The sequence below is a fragment of the Felis catus genome, chromosome A1 (genome assembly GCF_018350175.1).
Source record: "Felis catus isolate Fca126 chromosome A1, F.catus_Fca126_mat1.0, whole genome shotgun sequence".
Classification (NCBI taxonomy): domain Eukaryota; kingdom Metazoa; phylum Chordata; class Mammalia; order Carnivora; family Felidae; genus Felis; species Felis catus.
The window spans coordinates 122799867-122816912 of record NC_058368.1 but is presented as its reverse complement, the minus strand read 5'-3'; the positions used below and the strand labels follow the sequence as shown (position 1 = coordinate 122816912).

Below are 17046 nucleotides of genomic sequence, written 5' to 3'. Positions count from 1 at the left end.
GTAGTAGCCACAAGCCCTTGGATGAGTGTGACCTCTCTGAATCTTCCCTGATCTGCTGAATCCTCTAGGATTCTATGAATCTGGAGATTTAATGTGTGGGAAACTGCTTTATCAACAGTACAGCACTCTCAAAATATAAGATGATAATGGAATTGCAAGTCTCTAATGGTCCTGTGGACTCTGGAGCATAGACGTAATCCATGATGCCATGTGTACAGTGATCCACAGCAATGATGCCAGTGGGGAAGCCAGGTGTTCTGGGCAAAATGTACTAGCAAAGGCTGTCTTATAATCTACTGCCTTTTATATGTGACGGCAATGTACCAGCCTTCTCACACTGGCCTTTTTCAACAGGAATACATAGGAATTTTTAAAGCCCAGCCCTACCTTCTACTCTTTGGCTAAGTGTAGTAGGACATCTGTCTTAGCTGTGGGAAGCAATGTGCAGCCATGACTTAAGAGATGCTTCTTGAACCTCATGTAATTATGACATGACCCTGGCCTCATAGCCCACAGATCTGATAAGTTCATCCAACCATCTACTACTCCCCCTGCCAGGAGTCAGGGCTCCAGAGAGTATCTGCCACATGGAATTCACTTGCAATTTCAACCAGTCTTGGTCTTCAATCTATGAAGTGAATGTTGAGGGTTAGAAGAGGGTAAATATTTACTCTTCTCTGAATAGAGAACATTTTAGTCTCACCTCATAAGCCAGATGAAAGATATCAAGCCTCTTAATTATTTATGAGTGGAACTCCAAAACCTTGTGAAAAGTGTTATTGAAAAAAAAAAAAAGAGAAAAGAAAAATGTTACTGAAGAAATGCCCATTTCAATTTTCATGTGTAGGATTTGAGAAGAAATCAAAAGAGAATAGCTGAATTGAATGCCACCATAAGAAAATTAGAAGACAGGAATACCTTGCTTGGAGATGAACGAAATGAACTGGTGAGTTCTGATCAGAATTAGTTAGTTGGTTAATTAGTTAAGCATTTTGTTTAAAAAAGTATAATATATGATGTTGTAGAAGTATAACATAATAAAGAAAAATGCAGAAATGATAAAGGCACAGCTTAATAAATGCACCCAAAGTGACACACCCATATAACTACCACCCAGATGAGGACATGGATTACCAGCAGCTCAGATCGTCCCTTTCTTGTGACTGCTTCCAGTCACCATCCTTCTAGAGATAATCGATCGCTCTACTGAATTCTATCGCTATAAAGGTCCACCACCGGTTTTAAAATGTTTTATAAACGGCATCATACAATAATTACTCTTCTGTGTCTGGCTTTTCTGCCCAGCATTACATTTGTGAAAGTCATTCATTGCATTGCATGTATAATTCATTCGTTTTCTTGTTCTATTTTTCCAATAATACACCACAGTATATTTACTCTTCTATTGTTAATGGACATTTATATCGTTTCTTGACAGTGTTAATGTTAATGGTGCATGTCTTTGGTGAGAAAACATGTTCATTTCTGGTGAGAACTTCCCAAGGAACAGAATTACTGGATCATAGAGTTATGCATGTGGCCAGATTCAGTAGGTATTGCCAGTTTTGCACACGTGTTATAGCAATTACATTCCCACCAACGATGTATGAGAGTTATGGCTTCTCCACATCTTTTCCAACATGAACCGATAATTGATCATATTAGTCACTTTGGTGAGTGTGAGCGATAATTTGTATTGTAGGATTTTAATTTTTACTTTCCTTAATACTGAGGTTGAATAATTTTTTACATATCTTTTGGCCTTCTGGGTATCCTTGTGCAAGTTGCCCTTTGTCTTTTGTAAAATTTTCTTCTGTACTGTCTTTATTTTCTTATTAAGAATAGGAATTCTTAAATAATTTTTGGATACTTGTATTTAAAATATCTTGCTCTGTGCCTTACATTTTAGATTCTTGATGGTGGCTCTTGGTACAAAGAAGTTATTTCCAGCCTTTCCTTTTTTTTCAAATATATGCATTTTAAGTTATAAATATCTCTAAGCATGACTAGCTTCATCCCATTTGTTTTTTTTTAATGTCATAATATATTACTATTTAGTTCAAAATCTTTTCTAATGTAGGATTTCTCCTTTGACCCATGGGTTACTTAGCCCTCAAGGCTTAACTTCAAACATGTGGAGATTTTTGAGTTACCTTTCTCTTACCGATTTCTACCTTAAGTCCACTACAATCAGAGAACATACTTTGTATTATTTCTTTTTCTTTTTTAAGTTGAAGTATAGTTGACACACAATGTTACATTAGTCAGGTATTCTTTGTATCATTTCATTCTTTAAAATTCGTTGAGATTCACTTTATGATGCTAGCCTCTTCTCACCTTTAGAAATATTCCATGTTCCCATGAAAAGAAGGTATACCCTGTGATCATTGCATGCATTTTGAATCAAGTTCATTAATCTCCTATATCTTTACAACGTTTTTGTGTGCTTATTTTCCCAACAGATTTGTCCATTTCTATTCTTAGTTCTGTCGATTCTGCTATGTATGTATTTGAAGTCAGGGTACTAGGTATATATAAATTAAGATTTGTTAAATACTTGCATCATGAATTTTTTTTTTATCTTCCGTAATACTTCTTAAAGTCTTGATCTGGTGTTAGTTGAACTACATCAGAATTTTTTCTCTTAGTGGTTTCATGAATAACTATATTGACTTTCAAACTTTATAGCATTTAAACTCTATCTCTTTTTTTAATGTTTATTTTTGAGGGGGGGCAGAGAGAGAGAGAGAGAGCGAGCGAGCAGGACAGAGGATCTGAAGCAGGCTCTGAGCTGTCAGCACAGAGCCTGATGCAGGGCTCAAACTCACGAACCATGAGTTCATGACCTGAACTGAAGTCAGACACTCAACTGACTGAGCCACCCAGGCATCCCTAAGCTACCTCTTTTAAAAGGAACATTTTTGGGGGTACTTTGGATCTATGGTTACTGATGTATGATCTGGTAGAATTACTGATATCTCCTTTTATTTCTGTTTATCTACATCTTCCATAAATAGCATCTACTAAGTAAATTTAACTATTTAAAACCCTGGGGGGGGGCACCTGGGTGGCTCAGTTGGTTAAGCATCTGACTCTTGATCTCAGCTCAGGTCTTGACCTCAGGGTTGTGAGATAAGGCCCCGAACTGGGCTCCATACCCGGTGTGGAGCCTGCTTAAAAACAACTATTTAAAATCCTTGTCATTGACCTTCGGCAAAGAGACAAAGTTTAAAATAGCAAACCTAGTGAAATAATTTATTTGTCCTTGTATGTGCTCAATATTTAATATGTTTGCTTCAGATACTTGAAGCTCAAAACTCAGGATTAAATGGGGTTATGAAAAATTTTGGCCTTCAATATAAAATGAGTTTTCAAATGACAGTTGGGGAATACTGTTTCAGAATCACACGAGCAGCTTTTTCAAATATTTATAGGTAGCTAAGTCTCCTATCCCAGCACTTCCCAAAACGTTGGAGTCTCAGAAACAGGAGCAGTCTTGTCAGATGGTTCTGACACACCCCACCACTTTTCTTGCTTCAGTACCCCTCCCCCAATACATATCATTCAGAATCATTAGTATAAAGTGAATGAACTAACCATAGGAACTTTAATATGGAAATCCATTAGGTATAGAATGAACATAAAATATGCCATCCAAGTGGGAGAGTTTGGAGAGTAAAAGGGATGGGGACTATTAATAATGACCCCAAGACAGCATCCATAAAGTTAGACCAGTGGTTCTCAGCTATAGGCAATTTTGTCAGTACCTGGAGACATTTTTGATTGTCACAACTGGGAGGATGTTACTGGAATCTAGTGAGCAGAAGCCAAGGATGCTGGTAAACATGGTACAATGTACAGGACATCTCCTCATGGCAAAACCTATCTAGCCCACAATGTCTACAGTGCAGAGGTTGAGAAATCCTGTCTCAGACTAACAGGTGAACCAGACTATGGTCACTCTTAATTACTGGGGGGTATGAATACAATCATACTTAGCCTAGGCTTGGTGAGAATTAAATGTTCTTAAACATAAATATCAACAGAACTTTGAGAGTAAGTCCCCCCCCCCCACCCCCCGCTTAGTAACATTTTCTTAAAAATAAGCATCTTTGGGGCACCTGGATCTCGGGGTCATGAGTTCAAGCCCCATGTTGGGTGTCGAGATTACAAAAAGATAAATAAACTTTAAACATGTAAATAAAAATAAAGAGCTTCAACATGGTTCAGGAGTCTTAGCAAGATCTCTCATGGGAAGAACAGACTTTGGCAATAACTAGGCTTGGGTTTGGGTCCCGGTTGTACTACTTAGTGATGTGTGATTCATATGAGCTGCTTTATCTTTCTGAGCCAGTGAGGGGTCATTACAGGCCCAGGGAGAGGTGTGAGCAGCGTGAGATTGGGGCTGAGCACAGCATGGTAACTGGACTACAGGAATCAAGGACGTGCAAGGTATGAAGTTGCTCTTCCTGAGCATTTCCAAAAGCAGAACTTTGGCAGCTTTTAAGGTAACACATTGATACAGAGTTCAGAAGACTATGATGAAAAACCATCAGGAGCACCTGGGTGGCGCAGTCAGTTAAGCGTCCAACTTCAGCTCAGGTCATGATCTCACGGTTCGTGAGTTAGAGCCCTGCTTTGGGCTCTGTGCAGACAGCTCAGAGCCTGGAGCCTGCTTCAGATTCTGCGGCTTTTTCTCTCTCTGCCCCTTCCCTGCTCATGCCCTGTCTCTCTGTCTGTCTGTCTCTCTCTCTCAAAAAGAAATTACATTAAAAAAAAAATAGAAAAACCATTAGAGGAAACTGAGAACAAAGCAGTCAGGCTGTTAAATGAATGATGGAAGTGGTCAATCCCAAGATACATGGTGAAGCAGAGAAAAGGTGGCCCCAGATGGGCTTTGACTCCTTCTGCTCCCATATCCACTCTTGCACAAGAGACAAATTGTAACTTATGTCTTCCCAGTTAAAACGTGTGCGAGAAACCGAAAAGCAATGTAAACCTCTTCTGGAAAGGAACAAGTGCCTCGCCAAGAGAAACGATGAACTGATGGTGTCTTTGCAGCGCATGGAAGAGAAGCTAAAAGCTGTGACAAAGGAAAATTCAGAAATGGTGTGTATCAGAGACTCTGAGAAGCTTCAGCTTCTGTCCTTACATTACTCCAGCAACCTGTCTTATTTGTTCTTTCTCAGTTTGTTTTTCAAATACGATGCCGGTCATGAAAGTTTGGGTTTTCCCTATGTAAGCAAGGAACCTTTAAGGAAGAAAGAAACGTGGGGCTGAATTTTAAGGGGCTTCTAAGTTTGCAGAATGGTTGGAATCTGCACTTTCCAGAATCTCCCAAATACAGAAGCAAACTTTTAACATAGCCCTCAGCCACAGAAACTTGCAAGAATTTCACTAATGTGCTCTTTATAGAACTGTACAATGGGTACCTCTCGTCTTCTAAGACCTTGCGTAATAGTTGAGAAATAGTTGCCATCATTTGTATTATTTTTTTTTAAAACTTTTTAACGTTTATTTATTCTTGAGAGACACAGAGAGACAGACCGTGAGCAGGGGAGGGGCAGAGAGAGAGGGAGACGCAAAATCCAAAGCAGGCTCCAGGCTCTGAGCCTCCAGCACAGAGCCCGACATGGGGCTCGAACTCACGAACATCTAGATCATGACCTGAGCCGAAGTCGGATACTTAACCGACTGAGCCACCCAGGTGCTCCGCCATTGTTTGTATTCTGTATGGACAGGTGATGAGCACATCCACTCCTTAACAGACTTACAAGGTAGCTATAGGGATCTTCAGACATTCCCAGTGATTTTGACTTGTAGCAAATAAAATGTGCTTGAGGGTTTTGGTTGGTGTGCAGATGAACCTGAGCAATTTTCACATTTAGCTGGAGCCTCATAAAGTTTCTGCAGATGTTTTATGTTAACTACTAAAGTTTGGGTTTTTTTTTTTTTATGTCTTTAACCTATACTTTCTTCTTTTCCACTCCAGAGAGAAAAAATAACATCCCATCCACCCTTGAAGAAATTAAAATCACTGAATGACCTCGATCAAGCTAATGAAGAACAAGAGACAGAGTTTTTAAAACTTCAAGTCATTGAGCAGCAGAACATCATTGATGAGCTCACAAGGGTGGGTCTTGATCAGTCTATAAACTCTAAGTTGTTCCCAAGGACAAGTAGCCAAGAAATCAACATATGCTGGAAGCACTTGATAATTTCTTCAGATTAGCCCCAAAGGCCCAAGTTTATATATTCAATATATAAATAGTTTGAAGAGACTGTATTCCAAAATTACTTTATATTATAAGCTGTTTTATACATTTTCAATTATAATCCTTAGTTGACTAATTTGACAACATAAATACTAGCTGCAAAGTACCTTATAAGGACTTTCAAATGCATCCTTATGCGAGTAGAGAGGTAGTGTGGGTATGCCTTCTAATTGCCTTCCTGTATCAAGATTCTGAGGGTAAGAGATGAAATATTTTGCCAACAATAGCAGGACCACATGCCCTTTATTTCCCAACATTTAATTCAGTGTCCAGTACTTATGTGCAGTTTACTAACTATTTGTTGAGAGCTGCCCAGGTGGCTCAGTTGGTTAAGCATCCAACTTCGGCTCGGGTCATGATCTCATAGCTCATGAGTTCGAGTCCCTCACACTGCCAAGCCTGCTTGGGATTCTGTCTGTCTGTCTGTCTGTCTGTCTCTCTCTCTCTCCCCCACTCCCTCTGCCCCTCCCCCACTCAGGTGTGCATGCATGCGCTCTCTCTCTGTCTCACAAAATGAATTGATAAACTTTAAATAAATAAATATTTGTTGAATGAATAGTGACCTCGTAATTACATGACACAGTGGAAGTTTCATTCCCCGTGTTCTGACTGTGAATTTTGTACCTACTGAAGTGTGTAGAACAATTACTATTCCCATTTGCATCCGGTCAAGGCCTGTTTTACCATCAGTAGTGGACTAAGACCTTTAGATGCCTTTGGGTTTCCTCTTTGCCTCTTGGTCTTTATTCTGTGATTGACATCTCTGGTCGCTCTCACTTTAGGACCCAGCTGAGGCCTGGAGAATTGAGGAACCAGCAGTGGGGTGGGGGTGGTTAGGCAGGTGTCTCCAGGGAAGGGTGAACAAGATAATTTCCTGCCATTGAAGGAAGAGAAGATTATAACTTCTGTTTGTAACTATTTGTGGTTTACCCTTTGTAAATGGTCTAAGTTCAGTCTATGTTATAAGACATATAGTGTATTAGGAGGATAATCTAAGTGTAAACTTCCCAAGTTTCAGATATGTTGAGGTTGTATGATCAAAATACTTTTTACAAGGCAGGAAATCCAAAAAGTTAACATCACTGACTTTAACCAGACTATTTATAAAACATGTGAAGCACTGTGCCTCTTACTTCACATCCATATCCTTAATAACTCTTAAATCGCGGATTCACTCAGCCAAGAATTTGCTCAGCTTTGAGTATCTAAGGTTAAAGCTGAGTTTCTTATAGGATTTTGACATGAGGAGGCATGTCATCCAGACTTTCAGGGAAACTGTCACTTATTTAATCTACCTTTGAATTTGTACAGTAAATACATAGAGTACTTCGTAGATGAACGCCCAATTCCCAGGATATCTCCATCCATAACAAGAATGAATCAGGAAATCAATCATTATTTCTAGATATTCTTTGAGTTTCCCAGAACATTCCAACAAGAACCACTGTCCCTTTACACACCAGATGATTCCAATTCAGTAGATACTCCTGTTTCCATCTTCAGAGGCTGCAGGTGAGAACAAGAGTCTAAGAATAGTCAAAGGGCAGTTTTCTGTGCCTTCAACTGATTAAATGCAAAGAATAAAGTTTTTGTACAGTAGTATTTTTTTCAGTACCTGAATATAAAGTAATTTGAAAAATTACTGAAAGAAACTGAAAAATTGTGCCTTGGGAAAATAGGAGTGACTCTTTTCAGAGCTACTTAATCTTTAGGTATAACAAAGGATTCTGATGAAGAAGACTGTGCCCTTCCTGATTGGGAGGCTCTCAGATCCACATAGATGATCAAGAAAAGTTGTAGAGTATTTTTACTATAAAAATATGTAAGTATATATGGGACACCTGGCTGGCTCCACCAGAGGAGCTTGTGACTCTTGAGCTGAGGGTCCTGGGTTTGAGCCCCACCTTGAATGTAGAGATTACTTAAATAAATAAAAACTTTAAAAAAATATGTAAGTATCAAACCTAAAAGTTGCCAAAATTACAAAACACAATTTTACTTTAAATAGAAATATGTAATGACTCAGGCAAAAACAAACTCTGTCATTAAAAAAAAAAAAAAAAACAACCTAGGGCACCTGTGTGGCTCAGTCAGTGAAGCATCCAACTTTGGCTCGGCTCATGATCTCGCAGTCGGTGAGTTTGAGCTCCACGTCGGGCTCTGTGCTGACAGCTCACAGCCTGGAGCCTGCTTTGGATTCTGTGTCTCCCTCTCTCTCTGCCCCTCCCCCACTCACACGCTCTGTCTCTCTTTCTAAAATAAATAAACATTAAAAAATTAAAAAAAAAAAACACCTATAGGAAAATATGTACCAACTCAACACCTGAAAAGCTTCATCTGTTTTCCAGGACCGAGAAAAGCTCATCCGTAGGAGAAAACATAGAAGAAGTTCCAAGCCAATTAAGGTAATGGGAAAACTAGGTTATCAGGCTTTTGCCACAAACACTGCCAGGGAAGTGAGGCTTGCCAAGGAATCTTCCTGCAAAGATGTGATAAATCAGATGTTCCTACACTGAAGCAAACCATGGGCTTTATTTGCTAGAAGAAAATCTCTTCTCCTGACAGTTCTTAGAAGTCCCCAAATGATTGTGTTATGGATTTTAACCTTTAAAGTTTGCTTTAATATGAGACTACCTGAGTGAAAGAAAGCACTGGGTTTGATGTAGAAAGCAGTATCTGACAAGCTGGAGAGTCAAACTCCAAGAACATGCAAGAGATACATATGATTTAATGCCTCCCAGCAAAAAATATTAGTAGTGTCTCATACCCACCCTATAATTGATTAGTATATTTTTATTATTCAGTTGGACAATATTACTGATAAGAGTTTGATTTTTATTCCATTATTCACTTGGATAATATTATTGATAATGATTATTAATAATGGTACTCTCAGGGGTGCCCGGGTAGCTCATTCGGTTAAGTGTCCAACTCTTGATTTTGGCTCAGATCACGATCTCGTGGTTGTGAGATTGGGCCTCGCATTGGGCTCTGTGCTGAGTGTGGAGCCTGCTTGAGATTCTCTCTCTCACTCTTTCTCTGTGCCCCTCCTCTGCTCATGCTTGCACTCTCTCTCTTCTCTCTCAAATAAACTTAGAAAAATTATCATTAAAAAATAATGGTACTCCCAATCCACCAATATTTATATAGCCTCTTACAATCCACAGAGTTTTTTTATTTAATTTGTCTACTTGATTTTGTTTTTATCAAGTACATCATTTGATTTGGATATGGGATTGGATGATAAGACTTAAGATTTGAGAATCTCACATAGATGCCTGGACTTTAGGTTTCTTGATTATATTTTAAATACTGAAAAGACTATTCAATGAATGGAGCCAAATGTTAATGAATATTCCCCCCAAAACTTCAGAAGTGTGAAATAATGTGGGACAAACTTTTATTGGAATTATAGTGTTCATGCCCAAAGCTTTTCTTTCATCTGAGAAGCACTAAAGGACCCCTGTCTTCTGTGTCCATTTGCACATATGCCAGCCGATGGTGCCTTCATAATATGTTGACTTTCTCCACTTCTAGTCGTGTCAGTAAATATGTACTTTCCCTACCCTAGAGGCCTGTTTTGGACCCATTTATTGGCTATGATGAGGACTCCATGGATTCAGAGACGTCATCTATGGCATCATTTAGAACAGACCGAACACCAGCTACTCCTGATGACGACTTGGATGAAGTAAGCTTTTCCGCTTCTCTAGTCTTTTGTGATATTGTCACCAAATCTTTCCTTTAAGGTGGGAAAGAAGCCTTGCACTTCTAATATCCTGTATGAGCTGCACAACATGATCACATCATAGTGAACCCTTTTGACTTTTTTACCTCTCGGAAAATAGCTTCACCTGTGTCATGTAGCCTTTTTAACAACTTGTGTAAACTTCTGTAACTTGAAGACTTTTTTTTTTTTTTTTTTTTTTCAAAATAAAAGTCCCTTTTCTGGACTGCCAGGATGGCTCAGTCAGTAGAGCATGCAACTTTTGATCTCAGGGTCATAAGTTCAAGCCCCTACTTAAAAAAAGAAAGTTTCCAAAATTCTTCATCTAGGGAAGGTGTGAACCAAGAAACAAGCTTAGAAGAACAAGCTTCTCGGTACAGTTAAAGACAGGGTTTAGCAGAATGTGCCCTATAGACTACCTTTATCAAAATCATCTAGGGGGATTTGATCACATTGAAAATTCCTGGATTCTACTGCACAACTCCTGACTTAGGATCCTGTGGGTAGAACCCTCAACTCTGCATTTTTCCCAAAACTCCCTGATGATTGTATTATGTTCTGAAGTTTGAGACGTAAAACTATAAAACTATGTTTTTATAATTTATCTCTGGAAGAAGTTGTTGGATTTGAATGTATTGAAAAGAATTGAGACTAAAACTCTAAGTATTATTGACTCACATTTGTATCCAGACTAGATATAAGTTCTCATTTGGGTCCAAAATTGACTGCAATGCAAGCCCAAATGAGCAATCATCAGAAATGTATAAATAAGCAAATGCCTCTTATTAACAAATATTGAGTATTTCTGCAATGTCCATCTTGAAAGTACATAATTCATGTCTATGTATGCATTTTAAAATTAAGAATAAAATCACACCAAATCCAGTATCAAACATTTACTTCTCCTTATAAAGTGGGAAAATGTTAATATTTCATATTGAATACAGGACCAGAATGTAACATAATTATTTTTTGGCTTTTCTTTTTTTGTCACCTTAAGAGTTTAGCAGCTGAGGAATCGGAGCTACGCTTTCGACAGTTAACAAAAGAATACCAGGCCCTTCAGAGAGCATATGCCCTCCTACAGGAACAGACTGGAGGCATCATCGATGCTGAAAGAGAAGCCAAGGTCAGTATCCATCCAGGGAGCATGCTCTGAATTGGCTTGCAGCAGTCACAACATGAAAGTACTATGGACGTAAAAATATCAATAGGATAGCTTTCCCTGGATCCTTCTCTCCACTGTGGCTTTTGAACTGTTTCATCTTTTATGTCAACAAACCTTGGATCTAGACACATTAGAACCAACTTAGATCGATGCTTTTGTTCCTGTAAAGATAGTAGTTCTTATGCTTGCTATTTGAAAACTTATATTTTCAAAGCTAGACAATATTGAATTTTGATAATCCACTTTATTTAGCTTCTTTCTTGGGAAAAAAAATACTTCAGTGGTTAGTCATTTTCTTTTCTCAGTTAATAAGTGCACAGCATGAAACTGAAAGCTCACAAAGAATTTTCAGTGCCAGTATCTCATTTGATTTTTATAACAGCACCCTAAGGCAGGTATTTTATAAAAGAGGAGTTTAAGGCTCCGAGAGGTTAATTGACTTGCCCAAGATCACACAGCTAATAAATAGAAAACTTGGATTCCAGGTAAAATCTAACTGGGTCACACGTTCTTTTCATTACACTACAACTGCCTCACGGTTTTTTAAAAACCGTTATTTTAAGACACCCACCCCCCCACACACATACATATATGCATACAGTACTAATGCTTACAATTTATTGAGTGCTTGCTGTGTTCCAGGCATTGTTCTAAGCACTTTACATACATTATCTCACGTAATCCTAAAACAACCCTATGAGTTATAGGCTATTATTAACTATGTGCTTTTTATAGGAGAGGAGATAATAGCTTAGTAGGAGTTAAATGTAGATTAGCTAGGTTGAAACCAGGATATGTAGCTTAGTTAGATGATAGCTAGGATATGAACCTCGTGTTTCTGAGTTCAGTCATAACCACCATGCCATAACTGCCTCATAGATTAATTTACGTGGGGCAAGAAGGAATATGACCACCCAGTGATTTTGTCTCACTTTCAATTTAGAGGGTCTGTAGTGTGCTGAGGAATGTTGTAAGAACTACTGTTAGTTGTTTAGTGGGACAGGATAGATATTATAATTATGTATTTTTAAATGGAAATATATGTTCATGCACATGTTTATACGTAACTGAATAAATGTTTTAAAAAAGAAACCTGTGATTTGGAATAGACAGGCAGGCAATCATTAGAAAGGGAGGTATGTGTGTTCCTTTGTGTTTATGCTCTACTATCAGTTGTGGTTTTCATTTTCAGTATGTTCTAAGCATTCTCATCAACATAGGATTGGTCATTTAAAATAAGACCATACGTCTTGTTTTTGAAGAGGTAATGATGTAGAAACTTTCTCTCGTCTCACCCTCTTCTCCAAATAAAGGTTTAGCATTATCTCTGGCCAAAAACAAAACAACTTAATCATTCTCAGCAACATAGTGTAGAACAAATCAATATGTTAGAAATAAAGCAATAGAGTAAGTTCAAAGTAGAAATGCAAAAATAAATAATATAGATGAATGAGCATCAGTGAAACAAAAGGTGTACTCATTTTGATACACGAAAGAAAATTGATTGTACTCAACACTCATTTGAAGTTAAAATGATTCTTGGCAAAATTAAGCTTAGAATTTTTTTTAACCTGATAAAGGTAAATATAATCTTCATTGTCCAAAGATACATCTTCCTCATCATGAAGAATAAGAAAAGGAGGGATTCCTGGCTGGCTCAGTCAATAGGGAATGCAGCTCTTGATCTTAAGGTTGCGAGTTTGGGCCCAATGTTGGGCATAAAGATTACTTTTAAGGAAGGAAGGAGGAAGAATGGAAGAAAGAAAAAAGGAAAGGATACCTGCCATTGCTGACTTTATTCTACATTGTAATAAGGAACCTATCCAGATAAGACAAGATAAAATATGTGTATGGGCAAAAAGCAAACAAAAAACCCACTAATTTTTCACAGAGAATAAGGTCCTGTGTAGGGAGAATACAGGGGAATCTGAAAACAAATGAAGTCCGATTGCTCCATAGAAGGTCAGTATCCAGGGGTGCCTGGGTGGCTCAGTCAGTTAAACATCCAACTACAGCTCGGGTCATGATCTTGCCATTCATGGGTTCGAGCCCTGCATCGGGCTCTGTGCTGATCAGTATCCAAAACTGCTGATGCACACATACACACACACACACACACACACACACACACACACACACACACACGCACACACACACACACACACACAATACATATATGTATGCATACATCTGGATTTAGATTTAAAGCACAAAGTTGGTTCTGAAAGAATGATAAGTTTTGGGAGAGGCAACATGAGAGAAGGCTCCCCAGAAGGGGAATTTGTTCAAATAAACAGAGAAGTGGAGGGTTATAAGGCATATTTAGGGTATAAGGAGATCACCAGTAAATCAGGGGTGAACTTTGTTGATGAGTAGGGGGAAAAGACTGCAAATATAATGGGAGTTCTCAAATCTCAGCTAACAAGTTTGAATTTTAACCTGATAATAAAGGGAACATTGAAAGTTTTAAGCAAAAATTTAGACCATGAAAATAGGGTTTTTTTAAGTTCATTTATTTATGTAAAGGGAGAGAGAGGGAGAGAAGGTGAGTGGGGGAGTGGCAGAGGGAGATGTAGAGAGAAAGACTCCCAAGCAGGCTCTGCGCTGTCAGCACAGAGCCCCAGGCGACGTTCCCATCTCGTGAACTGCGATATCATGATCTGAGCTGAAATCAAGAGTCAGATGTTTAACCAACTGAGCCGCCCAGGAGCCCCGACCATAAAAATAGTTTTAAAGGAGGGGCACCTGGGTGGCTCAGTTGGTTAAGTGTCTAACTTCAGCTTGGGTCATGATCTTGCAGTTCGTGGGTTCGAGCCCCTCATAAGGCTCTGTGCTGACAGCTCAGAGCCTGGAGCCTGTCTTCGGATTCTGTGTCTCTGTCCCTCTCGTGCTTTCTCTCTCTCTCTCTCTCTCAAAAAAAAAAATAAATAAAAATAAAAAAATAGTTTTAAAAGGATCTTTGGTCATAGAAAAAAGTTGTTTTTCTTTCTTATTGAGTGCTAATCAAGTAACATGAGGGGAGGAAAAGTACTGAACCATTTTACTTACTGAGTTCTGGAATTTTGATTTCACTAGGCTCAGGAACAGCTTCAAGCAGAGGTGCTAAGGTATAAAGCCAAAATTGAAGATCTGGAAGCGACTCTGGCTCAAAAAGGGCAGGTAGGCATTTGATGGCTAGCACTCCTGCAGATGCAGACAATCCAATCTGACCTTCCTCTAGACCACCCTTTGCATGGGCTGCACCCAGGACACAGCTTGGCTCTCCACAGTGACCTTTCTCACACTGTGTCAGAATGTTCAACTCTGTGTTTCTGTCCCTGGTGTTTTTCTGGCCAGAGTGTGAGCCCAGCTACAACAACGAATGAGGCTGGGCAAGAGAGGGAATGCCAGAGGAAGCGGAGCACTGTACAAATAGCCTAGAGTGGTCATAAGCTGCTAAGACAAAGACCCGCCCCTCAAGCTGCATTCTTTGCCTCTCTGCTACATTTATGGTTCTGCATTTTAATGTTTTCCATCCATATGTATCTAGCCTGTGTGCATTCTGACCCTTTTCACTTTTTGCCTATGTGGTCACTTCTGAGTCCCCGGAAGGCTGGTCCTGGATTATTCAGACTGAATAAGTTAGAGACAGTGAGTGACAATGAAGAGGGGGTTCAATTTTTCCTGGCAACTTTGGCCCCAACGTTCTTGAATGAGGAGCTGACGGGGGTGGGTGTCATTTACTAGCCATCAGCAGGCCAACAAACTGGGTGAGAGAAGACAGCTCTGGCAAAGTGGTTTGACACAGGCTCTTTCGTGCCACTCTGAAATGCTGACTACACGGTATTCTTTGTCAAACAGGATTCACACTGGGTAGAAGATAAACAACTTTTCATTAAGAGAAACCAGGAGCTTTTAGAAAAGGTATGTTGGGCGCAACACCCTAGTGGGGCAGAGGAGAAAATGATGAGAGATCCAGGAGCAGCAGGGGGTCCTCTCAGGAGTGGCACAGGGGCTCGGGGGAGGGGAGGCTTTCCCGGCGCTGCACTCTCCTCCGCTGCGTGCTCAACTGCATCCCTGTCACCACCATCGCCATCACTTAGTGGCACGTGTGCATGGCTCTGTGCTGGCGTTGTGCCAACTTGAGAGGATGTGATCCCTGAAGCCTATTGATTTGTTAACTATATGTATATATATACATACTGTGTAGGTACTGTACATCTATATGTATATATATGCACACACCCACACGTGCACACATCCTATGTGGTTGTCCATCTACAAAAAACACACTGTGATTAGGACCTGTTATTTTGTGCAAGGCAGTGACAGAATATAACTCCAAGAACATGCTGCACCCTAGCATAGACTGTGTTCTCACTCTTAATCATTTTGCTAATCTTGGCTATTTATATACATATATATATATATATACATATATATATGTATATATGCATATATATATATATATATATATACTTTTTTTAAATAAAGAACTTTTTAAAAGATGCATCCAAGGTACAAAACAGCATGTCCAGGAAGTTGTTCAACAAATCAAGATGCAAAAGCATGGTTTAGGCCTAGTACATATAATTAATTCGATTATCTGAACACAGGCTTTTGATTGGGGCAGTGAAATACAACAGAGATCATTTTAACTTCAAAGGTGGTTCTTTCCATCAGTATTCACCTTCCATAAATCCAGTGAAAAGATTGCAAAGTAACTTTAAATTATTCTTGAAAAAAAAAAAACCCAGAATTTGAAAGCCCATTTGAATAAGGGAAATAATTCTGTTGGTTCATCCAAAGGTTATGTAGAAATTACTTTAAGATTTCTTCTGCCAATATTCACTAGCCGTGGTAAGTTGAAAATTAACCACAACACTCTTGTAAGCATGCAAAGGGAAAGAAGATGCTTGTCCTCCCTCCCCTCTGATCTAGCAGTCCTTACCCTACCTCACTTTCTGAATGAGGAGAAACAGAGCAGATGGATAGAAGGCGGGTGGGTATTCCAGGATCGAGAACTGGTACTCTCAGAGAGGTGAGGAGTCCCCGTAAAGAAGTTTCATCACACATCAGCCCTGGTCTCTGACTTGCAACCCAAGATCCACTGACCTAATTGCTAGTGCTATCCACCAGAATCAAACATCTCCTCAAATATCCCATCTCTGATCCAAATTCAAGATTCTAGGTAGTAGAATCTCTTTTTGTGATCTAAGTCAACTTCTAGTAGTCTCAGAGATGCCCAGTAGTAAGTGTTATTACACTTCTTTATCACCTAAAAAATAATTCTCATTATGTCTTCTGTCTGATTCCATTCGGTCTTGATTTCTTGGGCTACAAGGAGAATTTGAGGGGCTCAAGCTTCTAAGAGTAAAAAACCAAAAATGACAATAAAGCTAAACTTCCTACTTCAAGTGTGTATACTTGGGGAAGTAAGATTCATCCTATGATAAAAAGCCCCTGGATTTTTGTTTCTAAGTTCAAGATTTTAAATAGTTACTGTGCCTAAGGGTCCACCCACACAGCTTAAGAATCAAAGGCAGCCCCGAACCTATTACAGATCATGAAAGTTTTCTGAGCCCTTGTAGATATGGGCCTGTCTTACAGGGTGAGGCGTATTTTACACAACTAACCTAATTCTATGCTTCATCAGGTTATAGACGTCGTATAGGAAAACAGAGGGAAAAGGTGTAACTTCTAAATGGGTAAACAAAAGAAGCCTCTTCTGGTAGGGGATATTAGAGTTCCGTGTGCAAGGAAGAATAGGATTTCCTCACATAGGAAAGGAAATGGGGGGAGCCTCTTTTAGGCAGAGAGATGAGCAAAGATATAGCTCCTGGCATAATCAGTCCATAGGGTAGATAGGAATTTCTAGATTCTTATGTGTGATCACA

General features: G+C 39.2%; 1 protein-coding gene across 10 annotated transcripts in view; it reads left to right on the top strand.

Moving 5' to 3' along the window:
* JAKMIP2 (janus kinase and microtubule interacting protein 2) overlaps positions 1 to 17046 on the top strand; it is a 217098-nt gene that overhangs the window by 161946 nt on the left and 38106 nt on the right. For 8 of the 10 annotated variants that reach the window (XM_045060664.1, XM_045060662.1, XM_045060682.1 and 5 more), the window contains 8 exons: positions 848 to 946; positions 4963 to 5109; positions 5993 to 6133; positions 8624 to 8680; positions 9847 to 9966; positions 11003 to 11131; positions 14246 to 14329; positions 15011 to 15073. In XM_045060664.1, coding sequence (XP_044916599.1) covers positions 848 to 946; positions 4963 to 5109; positions 5993 to 6133; positions 8624 to 8680; positions 9847 to 9966; positions 11003 to 11131; positions 14246 to 14329; positions 15011 to 15073 — 840 coding nt within the window. The remainder of the gene's footprint in view (positions 1 to 847; positions 947 to 4962; positions 5110 to 5992; positions 6134 to 8623; positions 8681 to 9846; positions 9967 to 11002; positions 11132 to 14245; positions 14330 to 15010; positions 15074 to 17046) is intronic. The other 2 variants (XM_045060675.1, XM_003980955.6) reach the window with 1 other exon arrangement.